The sequence below is a fragment of the Hemitrygon akajei genome, chromosome 2 (assembly GCF_048418815.1).
Source record: "Hemitrygon akajei chromosome 2, sHemAka1.3, whole genome shotgun sequence".
Lineage (NCBI taxonomy): Eukaryota > Metazoa > Chordata > Chondrichthyes > Myliobatiformes > Dasyatidae > Hemitrygon > Hemitrygon akajei.
Window position 1 is genome coordinate 73,226,408 of NC_133125.1, and position 16,930 is coordinate 73,243,337.

The 16,930-nt window shown below is 41.7% G+C and overlaps 1 protein-coding gene across 6 annotated transcripts in view; it reads right to left on the reverse strand.

Moving 5' to 3' along the window:
* The window catches only part of uba6 (ubiquitin like modifier activating enzyme 6), a 329,252-nt gene that overhangs the window by 233,950 nt on the left and 78,372 nt on the right, over nt 1–16,930 (reverse strand). For all 6 annotated transcript variants that reach the window (XM_073024872.1, XM_073024863.1, XM_073024889.1 and 3 more), the window contains 3 exons: nt 13,215–13,295; nt 12,082–12,204; nt 5,779–5,902 (listed from right to left, as the gene is read on the reverse strand). In XM_073024872.1, the coding sequence (XP_072880973.1) occupies nt 5,779–5,902; nt 12,082–12,204; nt 13,215–13,295 (328 nt within the window). The remainder of the gene's footprint in view (nt 1–5,778; nt 5,903–12,081; nt 12,205–13,214; nt 13,296–16,930) is intronic.

The window sequence follows — 16,930 nt, forward strand, 5'->3', positions numbered from 1 at the left end:
ATTACAGATTGTCAGGTATGATGTTGTGGCCATCACTGAATCATGGCTGAAGGATAGTTGTAGTTGGGAACTGAATGTCCAAAGTTACACATTGCATTGGAGAGATAGGAAGATAGGCACAGGGGTTGGTGTGGCTCTGCTGGTAGCAAATGGCAGTAAATCATGTAACATGGAAGATGTGACATGAGATCAGAAGATGTTTAATACTTCTGGGTTGAGTTAAGAAACTGAAAGGGTAAAAGAACCTTGATGGCAGCTATATACAGGCTGGAATGTGGACCACAGTTTACAACAGGAAATAGAAACAGCATGTCAAAATGGCAATGTTATGATAGTCATGGGAGATTTCAACATGTAATCAGTTAGGAAAATCAGGTTGGAAATGGATCTTAAGACAGTGAGTTTATTGAATTCCTATGAGATGGCTTTTTAGAGCAGTTTGTCATTGAGCTTACCAGATCAGCTATACTAGATTGGGTGTAATGTAATGAACTGGAGGCGATTAGGGAGCCCTTAGGAGACAGTGATCGTAATATAATTGAGTTCAACTTCAAATCTGATAGGGAGAAAGTAAAGTCTGATGTGGCATATTTCAGTGGAGTAAAGGAAATTACAGTGGTATGAGAGAGAAGTTGGCCAAAGTAAATTGAAAGGAGTTGCTAGTAAGGATAACTGCAGAAAAGCAACAGCATGAGTTTGAGGAAAAATATGGAAGGTGCAGGATAGATGTATTTCAAAAACAAAGAAATACGCAAATGGCAAAATAGTATAACCGTGGCTGACAGGGGAAGTCAAAGTAAAAAAAGTAAAAGCAGAAGAGAGAGCATACAACAAAGCAAAAATTAGTGGGATGACAGGATTGGTAAGTTTTTAAAACAGTACAGAGAGCAACTAATAGAATTCTTAGGAGGGAAAAGATGAAATCTGAAAGCAAGCTAGCAAACCATATCAAAGTGGATAGCAAAAGCTTTTTCAATTATGTAAAAAATAAAACAAATGAGAATGAATCTAGGACCACTAGAAAATGAGGTCGGAGAAATCATAATGAGGGACAAGGAGATGACACATGAACTAAACAAGTATTTTGCATCAGTCTTCAAGTGGAAGATACTAGCAGTGTGCCTGATCTTGTAGTGTGTGAGGAAAAGAAGTTAGTGCAGTTACTATTACAAGGGAGAAGTTGCTCTTAAAGCTGAAAGACCCAAAGGTACCCTTGGGTCTTAATTCTCTGGACCAGATGGACTGCACCCTAGGGTTCTGAAAAGAGGTAGCAGTAGAGATTGTGGAGGCATTAGTAATGATCTTTCAAAAATCTTTGGACTCTGACATGGTGCCAGAGGACTGGAAAATTGCAAATGTCACTCCATTCTTTAAGAAAGGAGGAAGGCAGCAGAAAGGAAATTATAGACCAATTAGTCTGACCTCAGTTGTTGGGAAAATGCAAGAGTCAATTATTAAGATTAGATTAGATTCAACTTTATTGTCATTGTGCCAGGTACAGATACAAAGACAATGAAATGCAATTAGCAGCTAACCAGAAGTGCAAAAGAAAAGTGTTATTTACAAAATAAATGTGAATAAAAAGTAACTGCTACAGCATACAAATATAAAAGTACTGAGATAGTACAATATGGGTGCAATACTGCGTAGCGCTGTGATGTGAGGTTCAGCAGGGTCACAGCCTCAGGGAAGAAGCTCTTCCTGAGCCTGCTGGTGTGGGAGCGGAGGCTTCTGCAGCACCTACCAGATGGGAGGAGAGTAAAAACTCCATGGTTAGGGAGAGATGCATCTTGATAATGCTTTTCGCTCTGCCCAGGCAGCGTTTATGGTAAATGTTCTCAATGGTGGGCAACTGGGTGCCGATAATCCACTGGGCAGTTTTCACCACACACTGGAGTGCTTTGTGGTCCGATATGGGACAATTGCCATACCACACCGAGATGCAGTTGGAGTGTATGCTCTCAATGGTACAGCAGTAAAAGTCCGTCAGTATCCTGGGACAGAGGTGAGCTTTCTTGATGTTCTGCAGGAAATAAGGCACTGTTGCACCTTTTTGACCAGGATGGAGGAGTTCAGGGACCAGGTGAGATCATCGGAAATCTGGACACCAAGGAATTTGAAGGATGAGGTTATGCAGTACTTGGTAACACAGGACAAGATAGGACAAATTTAGCATGGTTTCTTTAAGGGAAAATCTTGTTTCACAAACCAAGTAGGATAGATAAAGGTGATGCAATGTATGTTGTATATTTGGACTTTCAGAAGACCTTTGACAAAGTTAAGAGCTCATGGCATTACAGGAAAGTTACTGGCATGGTTAGAGCATTGGCTGATTGGTAGGAGGCAGCGAGTGGGAATAAAAGGATCCTTTTCTGGTTGGCTGCCAGTGACTACTGGTGTTACGCAGGGGTTGGTGTTGGGACCGCTTCTTTTAATGCAGTATATAAATGATTTAGATGATGGAATAGACGGCTTTGTTGCCAGGTTTGCAGATGATATGAAGATTGGTGGAGGGGCAGGTAGTGTTAAGGAAACAAAGAGCTACAGAAGGACTTAGCCAGATTAGGAGAATGGGCAAGACTGTAGCAAATGAAATACAATGTTGGAAAATGCATGGTCATGCACTTTGGTAGTAGAAATAAATGTGCAGACTATTTTCTAAGTGAAGAGAAAATCCAAAAATCTGAGATGCAAAGGGACTTGGGAGTCCTTGTACTCTAAAGGTTAATTTGCAGGTAGAGTCAATGCTGAAGAAGACAAATGCAATGCTAGCATTCATTTCAAGAGCAAGGACGTGACGCTGTGGCAGTGGTGAGGCCTCACCTTGAGTATTGTGAACAATTTTGGGCTCCTCATCTAAAAGATGTGCTGGCATTGGAGAGGATTCCGAGAAGGTTCACAATGATGATCCTGGGAATCAAAGGGTTATCATACAAGGAACGCTTGATAGCTTTAGGTCTGTACTCGCTGGAATTTAGAAGGATGAGGGGTGATCATATTGAAACCTTTTTAATGCTGAAAGGCCTAGACAGAGTAGATGTGGAAAGGATGTTTCCCGTGGTGGGGAAGTCTGGGACACAAGGGCACAGCCTCAGGATAGAGGGGGATCCATTTAAAACAGAGGTGCAGAGAGCATACTCTTTAGCCAGAGGGTGGTGAATTTGTGGAATTTATTACCACAAACAGCTGCGGTGGCCAGGTGGTTGGGTAGAGCTTGATAGGTTCGATTAGCCAAATTGTCAAATTCTGCTATGTTGTTTGGTCTTATGGCCTAAGAATATTCTACCTGGAGATCAGTAACAAGTGCTGTTTTGCAGGGATCTGCTCTGGGACCTCAGCTCTTCGTGATTTTTATAAATGACTAGGATTAGAAAGTGGAAGAGTGGACTAGTAAGTTAGCAGAAGAAATGAAGGTTGGTTGAATTGTGGATAGTGTGAATGTTTGTTGTAGGTTGCAATGAGACACTGACCACTAACAGGATGCAAACCTAGGCTGAGAAGTAGCAGACAGAATTCAATCCAGAAGAAGTTTGAAGCGATTCATTTCGGAAGGTCAAATTTGAAGGCAGAATATAGGGCTAATGGCAGGATTCTTAGCTGTGTGGAAGATCTTGGGATCCACGTCCATCAATTCCTCAAAGTTGCCATGCAGGTTGATAGGGTTATTAAGAAGGTACATGGTGTGTGTGTGTCGGCCTTCATTAGTTGGGGGATTGAGCTCCAAAGCTGTGAGGCAATATTGTAGCTCTACAAACCTTGGTTAAATTATGTTTCGAAAAGTGTGTTCAGTTCTGGTCAGCTCATTATAGGAATGATGGGGAAGTTTTAAAATAGATGCAGAAAATGCTGCTTGGACTAGAGGACATCTCTTATGAAGATAGGTTGAGCGAGCTAGGGCTTTTTTCTTTGTAGCAAAGAAGGATGAGGGGTGACTTGATGGAGATGTACAAGATGATAAGGGTGATAAATTGGGTGGATAGCCAGCAACATTTTCCCATGAAGAATTTGCCAATACAAACAGGGCATAATTTTAAGGTGAATGGAGTAAAGTACAAGGGCGATGTCAGAGACAAGTTCTTTACACAGAAAGTGGTGTGTGTGTGTGTGGAATGCCCTGCCAGCGATTTGGTAGAGGCAGCTACTTTAGGGTCATTTAAGAAACTCATATAGGCACAATGGATGACAGAAAAATGGAGGGTTATGTAGGAGGGTTGAGATCGATCTTACAGTAGGTTAAAAAGTAGGGACAATATCGTGGGCCATAGCGTCTGTAACATGTTATGTGCTTTGTTCTAATATTAGTAAAAGACCTATTCTGGTCTGACTTTCCAAAATGCATTCCATAACACTTCTCTTGTCACAAAATCCTATTTTCACTTCTTGGCCCACTTCCTGAACTGATCTGCTTGTAATCTGTGTTTCTTCACAATTAACCACAAATCCTCATTTCACATAATTTACAACGTTGATTAAGCCTGTGCATTCACATCCCAGTAACAAGAGTCCCAACACCAGCTCCTGTGGTAAACCAGTCATCTACATTCCAAGAAAAACCCTTTCACCAACACCTTCCCCCCCCCCCCCCCCCCCCCTATATCCGAGCCAATTCATTAGCTTTAACTGGAGTCCACGGGACTTGAACTTTTCAGACAGGCCATACACAGGACCTTGTCAGGGGTCTAAGTACGTAATATTCACTGCCTTATCCTCATTTACCCTTTTGTTTACTGTTTCAAAATACTCAAAGATTAATCAAACACAGTTCCTCTGCACAAAATCATGCTAAGTCTAACCAAATGCCGTACAGCATTGTTCTCCATTCCCACAGATAACTTCCCCACTGATGTCAGGCTTACTGGTCTGAAGCTCCTTGGTTTGTCCTTGATTCCCTTCTTAAAAAACAGAACATTAGCCACTTTCCACTCTTTGGGAGTTGCACCAATGGCTAACTGTAAAGCAAACAGCTCTACAAGCGGCTCAACAAATTCATTTATAGCCTCCACACTGGCCTGAGAGTGTACTTGGTCAGGCCCTGGAAATGTAAGCTACAAATACCTCCTCCCTGATCATGTTCATGTTCTCCTAAACAATCCCACTTCTCTCCCTTATCTCAAGCAACCATGAATTACTCCTCAGTAAACATTAATTTACTGATCCCATATATTTACTGTGGATCAGGAAACAGCAGACCCTGCAGATTTCTAAGGGAACCTATTCTCTCCCTAGCTACCCTCATATCATAACTCTTTAAAGATCTGATCTGACTTGTAATTTTGTTGTTAACAACTACTTCATAACTTTTACAATTTGTTCTACCTTGTCATTCCATTACAAGCTTTCCTTTATTGCTTACTCTTCCTGCTTCTCCTTTCTCTCTTTCTGCTTAAACAAGTGTAATCTTTCCAAATGCTGATGAAAGGTTATCAGCTTTACCTCTATCTGGAGATATTGCATGCTCTGCAGAGCATCACTGGCACATTTTGCTTTTGTTACTAAATGCTAACAATTGATTCAGATGCCAAAATTTTCCAACCGAAAGCTATCAAGGCATCAAGGAACAAAGACGGTAAGGGTGTCTAAAGCAGCACAATCCTGAAAGAGCTGCTGAATGTTGTTTTAAGAAGAGAACAGTAAACCTGATAAACAAAATTGCAGTTATATTAAAATAGATAAAAGGAGGACAAGAGGGAGGAATGAAACAGCTGGCATCAAAAGTTGTTTAATCTTGATTTCCTACTTAAATATTTAAATTGATATCACTGAAACGAAAGATCACACCTGTTACTTGCTGAACTGATTCATTTAACTCTGTCATCCCGTTGATTTCCCGAAATGTTACAAATTGTCCTGTTTCCAACCCATGGTTATGATTGTCCATGCATGTTACAATTCCAGGATTGGACTGTGAATAGATCAAAGGCATTTAGAAGTGTATCCAGTTATGTCAATTTCAGTCTGTAATTTGACAGCCTCACTCTCCAAGGGGTTTGCATAGTTGTTTGAACCAGGCTGCTAACCTCAGTGTGAGTTAATTTACAACATATAAGCAACAGTGATCAATAAAATTCAAGAAACTGGTATCTGAAAAGCATAATTGACTCTATCCAAATATACTAAAACACGATAGAAATTACTGTGATAAAAGTTATTTGTGTTAAAACTCCACACACACATACACACATACACACACACACACACACACACACACACACACACACCCCCCCCCCCACCACACTCTCCATGATTCTGAAATAGTTTAAAGCCATTGTTAAATAACAGCAAAGTTTTATATACCAGTCTATTAAAACATTTTTATGTAACATCATTTGTAAAATTTTCTTACTTCTAGTTTTCTAAATAAGACCTGTTATATAAAAAAAGTCATGGTTAATCTCAGTGGCTGCTCATAAAATATTGCCCAATAATTGCTCAGATTCTTGCATCATATAGCTCTCTAATCAAACATTTAAATATGCCTGAACAGCTGCAGCACCAGCTTGAAGTTACTCATATTTTGCTTCAAATCAACACCAGAAAACTCTCAAAAATGAAAACTGACCAAAGATACAAGTATTAATTTAACTAAATGTTACCTTCATTAGCTACCTCATATACAAGAAAGCCTCTCAAATTTGCTTAAGAACTAGAGTAATCCTCAAATGTAGAGGTCATGATATCATTATAGGGATTCCATCCACCCAGTTGAGGGTAAAGTCAGGCATAGCAATATCAAACAGATGATCTGATAGGGGGACAGACAAGGGATTCTGTGGCACCATAGAGATGCCAGGATGGTACATTGGTTGAAGGAGTCTTGGAGTGATGACAGAACATACTCAAGAGGGAGAGTGTGCAGCCCATGGTCATGGGACTTATTGACACCAACAAGAAGGACTTCAAAGGTAGAAATTTCTGGATGACTCCCAGTGTCACATGCTGGTCAGGGCAGGAATAGAGAACTGATAAATGTGCAGCTGAGGAACTGGTGCTGAAAGCAGGATTCCTTTATCTACTGTTTCTTTTACCTACTGAAACAGGGATGACCTGTACGAGATGGATAGGTTCCATATTAACTGCAGAGCATCCAAAATCCTGGCTGGATGCTTTGCTACTGCTACTCAGGTGACTTAAAATAGCTTGGCAGGAGAATTCAAACCTGATTACCAGATCAGAAAATAAAAGGAAGGTGAATGGCATGATCAGTCAAGCCTGTAAGGATGAACCAGCAACAGCAAGACATGATGGATTGACATTTTTAATTTTAGGAGTATTAGGAGTAAGGTCAATGAAGTTAGTTCCATGCTCTGTGCTGTTAAATCCATTACAGAGATTTTTTGACAGGGAAATATGAATGGCTGCTTAATGCTCCAGGACCTCGATACTTCATAATAGATAAAGAAGGATGGTTAAGGTGTGAGTGGGGAGGAGAGTAGCTGCAGTATTAATCAGGGAAAATGTCACAGCTGCACTCAGAGAGAACATAATGGAGAGCTTCTACACTGAAGTCAAAGAAAAGAGAAGGTGCAATCATTCTGCTAGACTTACAACAAAATCCCCCAATAGCCACTGGGTCCTGGAGGAATAGATTTGTCATGGGTAACATCAGCTTCCCTAACATGAATTGGAACCTTCTAAATGCAAGATTTTTAGAAAGGACAGATTTGTTAAATACATTCGGAAAGGTTTCTTAAATCAGTATGCAGATAATCTAATGAGAGTAGGGGCCATACTGGCGTTGGCAAATGAGCCTGGTCAAGTGACAGAAGTCTCAATAGGAGATCAGTTCGTGAAAAGTGACCACAACTCCTTAAGCTTTGACAGAACTATAAATAAAGATAAGTATGAACTTGCAACAGTATTAAATTAGAGCAGAGTATGAGAGAATTAGGCAAGAACTAGAGAGCGAGCTAATTGGGTACAGCTATCCTTGGGTAGGTCTACAATTGACATGTAGAGGTTGTGGAGAGAAATGGTAAATTTAGACAAGAAGAAAAAGGATGTGTATGTAGTTAGGAAGCTAAAATCAAAGTATGAAGATAAAATGAATGTGTTTGGGCTTTTCTCTTCGGAGTGAAGGAGGATGAAAGGTAACTTGATAGCGGTGTACAAGAGGCAAAGATAGAGTGAACAACCAGAGACAATTACCCAGGGTGGAAATGGCTAATATAAGGGGCATAACTGGGGGACATTAGTAATATAGAATACTGCAAAACAGGTTCATTGGCTCCTTGGTGAGACGACAAGTTGCGTGATCTTGGTTGTCACACAGACCAGACTCTCATGCCTGTTGCAGGCCACCACTGGAGGAGCTGCTGGAGTTGGTGCTAGGTTGGGTGCTGCCCTGCAGTGTTCACTCAATGGAAGATAAGCTGCACTGCACAATGACTAGTGCATGATGATGACTGCTGCGTGTTTGACCTTGCAGAAAAGTGGCACCAGGACAATATTCCACACACCATCATCCTACAGGCCATAACAATCAGTGTTGTGTACTTAATGTTTGAATAATATTGTAAATATATTGTTTGATGAAGAATTCTTTGTTGCTTATGTAATATATTGCAGATTATATGTAACTCTGAAACTCTTCTTCTCTGGGTAGCCATGAAACAAAGGAAGAAAAGAAAGGCAGCATGATCATCAACTCCCAAATCACCACTCCCCACACAAAGTAAGCAAACTAAAACAGGGCAATTATAGACAGTGAGTTTGACATTAGTAGTGGGAAAGTTATTGGAAGGTATTCTAACGGACCGGATACATGATTATCTGGATAGTATTTAGAAACACAGAAACAAAGAAAACACACAGCACAATACAGGCCCTTTGGCCCACAATGCTGTGCCGAACATGTTGTTATTTTAGAAATTACCTCGGGTTGCCTATAGTCCTCTATTTTTATAAGCTCCATGTACTTATCCAGAAGTCTCTTAAAAGACCCTATTGTATCTTCCTCCACCACCATCACTGGGAGCCCATTCCATGCACTCACCACTCTCTGCGTAAAAAACTTACCCCTGACATCTCCTCTCTAACTACTTCCAAGCACCTTAAAACCGCGTTCTCTCATGACAGCCATTTCAGCCCTGGGAAAAAGTCTCTGACTATCCACACGACCAATGCCTCTCATCATCTTATTGTTAAGGGGAACAGCCACAAGGGTACTCTCTAGTATCTGACTCTTGCCCTTGTCTCTCCTGACTGTCACCCACTTAACTGTCTCTTGATGCCCCAGTGTGACTACTTGCCTATAGTTCCTCTCTATCACCTCTTCACTTTCCCTGACCAGACAAAGTTCATTGAGCTGCATCTCCAGTTCCCTAACCCAGTCCCTAAGGAGCTGCAGCTCGATGCACCTGGCGCAGATGTGGTCTTCTGCGGAGATGCAGAGGCTGGGGGTCTCCCGGACATCCCACATCTGACACCCAGTACAGAACCCCGGCCTCACAGACATACTTCCTATTCTTCACAAGTAACTTACCTCACCTTGGCTCGTTATTGCTGATGCCCCATTGAGCCAAAGCTCTCCTACTTTGAATAGCTCTAGAACCATAGAACATTACAGCACAGAAACAGGCCTTTTGGCCCTTCTTGGTTGTGCCAAACCATTTTTCTGCCTAGTCCCACTGACCTTCACCTGGCCCATAACCCTCCATACACCTCTCATTCATGCACCTGTCCAAGTCTTTCTTAAATGTTAAAAGTGAGCTCGCATTTACCACTTCATCTGGCAGCTCATTCCACACTCCCACCACACTGTGTGAAGAAGCCCCCCCCCCCCCAATGTTCCCTTTAAACTTTTCCCCCCTTCACTCTTAACCCATGTCCTCTGGTTTTTTTCTCCCCTAGCCTCAGTGGAAAAAGCCTGTCACCCACTCTATAAAGCTGTCCTCTTTTTAAATTCTTCCACCGGTCTAACTCGCTAACATCCACACGCCTGTGCAGTTGTGTCTTGATCAAACCTCTTAAGAAAAAGCTCTCTCCTTTTAAATTCTTCCCACCAGTCTCTATTTGAACTGATTAGGGATGGTCAGCAAAGCTTTGTGTGTGGTGATTCATGTCTAACTAATCCTATAGAGTTTTTCGAGGAAGTTACCAAGATAAAGACAAGGCAGTGGATGTTGTCTACATGGATTTTAGCAAGGCATTTGACAAGGTCCCACTTGGAAGGTTGGTCAGGAAGATTCAGTCTCTTGGCATTGAAGATGAAGTTGTAAATTGGATTAGACACTGGCTTTGTGGGAGAAACCAGTAAGTGGTAGTAAATAGTTGCCTCTCTGACTGCAGACCTATGACTATGAGCAGCACAGGGATCAGTGCTGGTCCATTGCTGCTTGTCATCTATATTAATGACCTGAATGACAATGTGGTAAACAATTTGTGGATGACACCAAGACTGGGGGTGTAATGACAGTGAGGAAGGCTATCAGAGCTTGCAGCAGGATCTGGATCAGATGGAAAAATGGGCTGAAAAATAGCAGTCGGATTTTAATGTATGTAAAAGCAAGGTGTTGCACTTCAGTGTATCCAATCAGAGTAGGTCTTGAACGACAGGGCACTGAGGACTGCTGTAGAACCATGGGATCTGGGAATACAGATCCATAATTTATCGAAAGCAGCAACACAGGTAGATATGGTTGTAAAGAAAGCTTTTGGCACATTGGCCTTCATAAATCAAAGTACTGACTACTTTGAAGTTGTATAAGACGTTGGTGAGGCCTAATTTGTAGTGTGCAGGTTTGGTCATTATCTAAAGGAAAGATGTAAATAAGGTGAAAAGAGTACAAAGAAAATTTACAAGGATGGTGCTGGGACTGGAGCACCTGAGTTATAAAGAAAGATTGAACAGGTTATGACTTTGAAAAAAGGATCTAGTGCTTTCCTGGTGTATGTGACGAATAAACTCTTCTTGGGCTTCAAGCTAGAATTAGAATCACGGGCATGTGTCGTGAAATTTGTTAACTTAGCAGTTCAATTCAATACATAGAAGAAGAAAAAATAATAAATAAGTAAATCAATTACAGTATACATATATTGAATAGATTAAAAATCGTGCAAAAACAGAAAAAATATATATGAAAAAAGTGAGGCAGTGTCCAAGGGTTCAATGTCCATTTAGGAATCGGATAGCAGAGGGGAAGAAGCTGTTCCTGAATCGCTGAGTGTGTGCCTTCAGGCTTCTGTACCTCCTACCTGATGGTAACAGTGAGAAAAGGACATGCCCTGGGTGCTGGAGGTCTTTAATAATGGACGCTGCCTTTCTGAGACACCGCACCTTGAAGATGTCCTAAGTATTTTGTAGGCTAGTACCCAACATGGAGCCGACTAAATTTACAACCAGGTACATAAATCGATCATAACCAACATTTCAGTAACAAATTTGGCCACCTTCTTCAGGGATGATGCCTAGATGTGTCTAGTTCGGTGGTATTTATACACTCATAGTCTGTCCCTCCTGATTAGTTAGTCCTCATCCAATCAGGTCTCCGCTCTCACACCTGGTTTAAAATTGAAATCCAGTTCTTACTTAAGAGCGAGATCTTTGTTTCATTAGAATTCTTTTCCTCGAGTTTTATTTCAATGGCTTTCTTCAGCAGGCTATTGGTAGCTGTACAGTAGCTTTATGCCATCAAAGTCAATCCTATGGTCTTTGCAAATGCAGTGTTCTGCTATTGCCTCACGACACCTGCTACTGACAGAGCAAGTGTGGGAAAATTGTTCCCATTGGCAGAAGGTTCAATAACCAGAGGGCATCAATTAGCAAAAGAAACAAAGTGATGAAAATCTGTTTTGTCCAGCAGATGGTTTAGTCTGAAATGTATTGCTGGGGATGGAAGAGGGGACCAATTCAATCATCGCCAATGTGTTTAAAAGGAAACTGCACAAACACTTAAAAGGGAAAAATATGCAGGGCTATGGAGAAGGGGAAGGAGGAGTGAATTTCTCATACATAGACTGGTAGAGCTCGATGAATTAAGCAATTTCCTTCTGAGCTAGGGCCTTTCTGTGGCTCCATTATAAATTGAAGTTGTTCGCTAATGTAAAATGCCAACGAAAGTGATTATTTTTTGTAGATATTACCTGTGTGATATTCTGAATGAAGATTTCCTTTGGCTCTTCTCCACTTGGGTCAGATACCTCAAAATGATCCCCAAAGTCACAGAATACTCGGCTGAACACTCCATATACATCACCACTAATGAACTGGAAAAAGAGGTAAACAATTGGCATCCACATCTTTCACCATGTATCTTTAGAGTGTGCAGCATGTACACAGAGCTCAAAAGGAAATATTTCCTTCTAAGTGTGACCTGGTGATACAGCTATCATTCTACATTGGCTGCTTAAATAAATCAAGGATTTCTCAACGTCAAAAAGAATTTATATTTTGAGATAACACAATGCAAGGACAAGAATTTTCAGCAAAAGAATTAAAAGAGACATAAGAAGGGTTTACAAGGATGCACATTATAAAGATATTTATAAATAGTTGCCAGAGCATGATTAACTTGAGTAAAACAACATTTATATTTGTAAGACTGATCTGAAACTGCTAGAATCTTTTTGAAATAAAATTTCTTCAACATAGCTTTATTTTTGATATATTTTGTTATACAAGATCACGTTGTTATTTTTGACAAACTGATGTTACGTTTTGACAATATGCAATTTTAATTTGTACTATTTTAGAGGCCATGACTACATTATCAATCTGGAGGTAGAACAAGATAACTTTTTCACAGACTGCTCTTTATTGCTTCACATCCTAACTCGCAAAACAGCATTGTACAGTGTTCACAGTATGTTTCAAGCTCCACAACGTCTTCAAGGACATCTGGTGTATGTACTACGATGTCTTGAATATCCTGCTGGGTGCAGATTTGCTATATACTCACTGTAACCTAATACTATCCTTAGAATGTTTGGAGCAAAAACTCAGCACAGAAAAGTAAATATCAGAGATTCTGCTTGCTTCTATTAACCTGTAAAAGGTTTTTCAATTCAGTTGTTACATTCATCTCACTAGATTCCTCCCAAATGCATCTTTATGCAATAACTTTTTAAAAAGAGCAGTAATTGTGCACCATTTCTTTCCTTCTGATCATGCACACATTACCAAATATATGGCAGTCATAGGACTGCAAGATTATTGCTATGCTGTAATCAATTAAATGTTGGTGGTTCATTCTCTGTATCTTACTAGTAAAGCATACCTTGATGGGTGGCTGCTGGGAGCGGCAGAAGTAATTAATCTTCTTTTGAAGTGAAAGTCCAGTCTCTGTCAATATCACACACTATAGATGATAAAGAAAGTTCCAATTAACATGAGGCTATTGTAGTTCCAATTAACTACAAGGCTATTGCAACCTATTAAATACTGAAAGGTCTGGATCAAGTGGATGTGGAGAAGATGTTTCCTATAGTGGGAGTCTGGGACCAAAGGGACGTCCATTTAGAACAGCGATTAGGAAAATTTTCTTCAGCTAGAGGGTGGTAAATCTGTGGAATTCATTACCACAGATGACTGTGCAGGCCAAGTCACTGGGCATATTTAAAGAGGAGCTTGATAGGTTCTTAATAAATCAGGGCATCAAAAGTTATGGGGAGAAGGCAGGAAAATGATATTGAGAGAGATAATAAATCAGCCATGATGAAATGGCAGAGCAGATTCCATGGGCCGAGAGACCTAATTCTGCTCCTAGGTGTATGATGTCACATTAAGGGTCATATTGTGATAAAGCACAGAAACAGTCCCTTTGACCTCTCATCACCATTTAGAATTTCAAGTATACACTAAGCTAATTCCATTACCACAAGTGTTCTGGGGCCGATGTTATCCAAGCAGTTCAAATACTCACAATATTTTTAAAATGTTGCAAGAATAGCTGCATGGAGCATCTTCACAACAAGACGTTTCCGATTCCGGCCACTCCTGGGTGAACTCCAGCATTTGTGTGTGTTACTCAGGAGTTCCCACATCTGCAGAATCTTGTGCTTATAACTTTGTGGAAATAATTTTTATCTGGTCCTCGCTAATCCTCTTAATCCTTAACTTAAACCTGCAACTATATTAGACATATCTTCGCACCACCAACTGTATCTATGAACCCCAATTTTCAGGTTTCCCTACGTTTCTTCACTCCAAGGAAAACAAATGCAGCCGTACAAGTCTTCCTTGAGACTGAAATATCCTATCCCAGGCAGCATCCTAGTAAATCACCTCTGCACCTTCTCCAGTGCAATCACACCTTTCCTACAGCCAGAATTGCTCACAATACCCAAGATGTGGGATATATTCCCAGTTCCTGAACACCAGTATCAATCCCTTATCTACCTGTGCTGCCGTGTTTAGAACTTTAGGGACTTGTATGCACTCTAGAGCCTCACCATTCATGGTATATGTTCTAAACCTTTTCAAACCTACTAAAATGCACTACCACACAATTATTAGTTAAATTCAATCTGTGACTGCACTACCCAATCTGATTAATATCTTGTTTTAACTCAAGAGTTCTGGTACTTCAAAACACTATCAACAATGCCATATATTTGTATGCCATGTGCAAAGTTATGAATTATAGTGCCTACATAGTCATAGTCCTACAGGGTACAAAATGAAGCCGTTTGGTCCAACTCATCCATGCTGACCAAGGTACCTTAAGAAGTCCCTCCAAGTGAGACAGCACTTCAAATGCAAATCCATCAGTGTCATATCAAAGTTCAAAATATATTTATCATCAAGATACACATACTTTGTGGTATTCCATTGCATCCACTAAGAGGGTCTCAGCCTCAGGCATTCCGGGAAATTTGGGGTTTCCTACCACTCTTGCTACTTCCCTGGGCCGTAACCCGACTGGTTTTGACTGGGTGAACAACACAGTCTCTTGTTTGTACTCATCATCAAGTCCAGTACAGCCACGCACTTCGTTGAAAGCAGCTCTGAACACAAGGCGAATGGACAATGTTTTCAGAAAGCTCTCTCCAACTTTCTCCTTGCAGGCTCTCACTAGACTCCTGATGATAGGAGTATTCACTCCCATGAGAATTGAAGCTTTGACCTTTTTAACCGGGTCCAGACAAACCAGCAGTAATTAATCAAGGACCGCAGCCACTCCCACATCTGCCCCTGAAAACTCCAGCTTCAAAGACAAGTAACCATCATACAGATAGCCATCTGTCCTAAGACACGAGATCTCTAGCGCACTGAGTGGTGTCAATGGTAAATGCGTCAAATACCAGTTGTAAAACAAATGGTACAGCACAGTAACTTGAGAGCCTATGTCAAGTATGGCTCTAGCATAAATACCCTCAATCTGTAGTGATACATTGGAGCATGGCCCCACTAAGTCTTCAGGAATAGGGTTTTTTGCTTTAGGGTGTTCACAGATATATTGCTGGGAATATGTTTCTCCCGAGATGCCAAGCCGTTCCCTCACTGGGTTTCTCCACTTAGGTTCCCGGGGGCTCACTCTCCGAGGGGTTCCCATTGTTTACACTCCCGTCTGAAGTGTCCCTCTTCACTACAGTTATAATAGACAATAACGGCTGCTCCCCTTCTCACAAGACACTGGCCACTAGCAACCCTCTGCGTATTCCATCCCCTTTGGGGTCTGCCTTCCTATCAGCTCTATCGTGGGGGGGGGGGGGGGGGGGGAGGTGGCGCAAATCTACTGATAACAACCGGGACATCTCAGTCCTAAATTCTGCCACAAGCTCCTTCACCACTCTCTGGGGTGGGTTACCAGTGGTCATCTTAGTCAAGAGGACCACTACTGAGGACTGTACCCTGCGGATGGAGGCTTCCGTGCCTCCATTGCATCCTCCTCCTCTCTTACTTCTCTGATCAGTTCAACAAACGAGGGAGGGGGGCGCGTCTTACAAGATCACCCCAAGCGATCAGGTCTGGCGAATGGGCACCTTTTGCCACTTCGTCCATTCTTAACTGATTCACCTCAGCCACTTGAATGCCCCTCTACGGCACAAACAATTTAGCTGTCTCTCTAGCCAAAAAATGTAGGCAGAAAGCTTCTCCCCCTTCTCCTGAAACATGTTCAGCAGGCCAGGCAGCCACTATGGAAAAGAGTACAGTCGACATTTCAGGGCAAGATCCTTTGGCAGGACTGGAGAAAAAAAGCTGAGGAGTAGAGGTGGGGGGAGGGGAAGGAGAAACATAAGGTGATAGGTGAAACCATTGGGGGAGGTGTAGGGGTGAAGTAAAGAGCTGGGAAGTTGATTCGTGATCAAAATAGAGCTGGAGAAGAGGGAATGTAATAGGAGAGGACAGAAGGTCATGGAAGAAAAGGGAGGAGGTGCACCAGAGGGAAGCAATGGGCAGGCAAGGAGATAAGGTGAGAGAGGGAAAGGGAGATGGGGAATTGGGGGGGCAATACCAAACTTCGTGAAATCCATGTTCATGCCATTAGATTGCAGGATACCCAGATGGAATATAACTAGAATATAACTGGAATGTGGAGGAGGCCATGGATGGACATGTTGGAATGGGAATGGGAAGTGAAATTAAAATAGGTGCCCACTGGGAGATCCCATTATTTCTGACAGATGGAGTGTAGGTCCCATCAAAGTGGCCTCCCAATCAATGTCAGGTCTCACCAATATACAGGAGGCCACACACCGGGAGCACCAGATACAGTAGATGATCCCAACAGACTCACAGGTGAAGAATCACCTCACCTGGAAGGACAGTTTGGAGCCCCGAATGGTACTGATGGAGGCAGGTGTAGCACTTGTTCTGTTTGCAAGGGTAAGTGGCAGGAGGGAGATCAGTGGATAGGGATGAATGAAGAAGGGTATCACATAGGGAGCGATCCTTGCTGAAAGTGGGGGTGGGTAGAAAATACGCATTTGGTGGTGGGGTCCCATTGGAGATGATGGAAATTATGGAGAATTATGTGCTGGATGTGGAAGC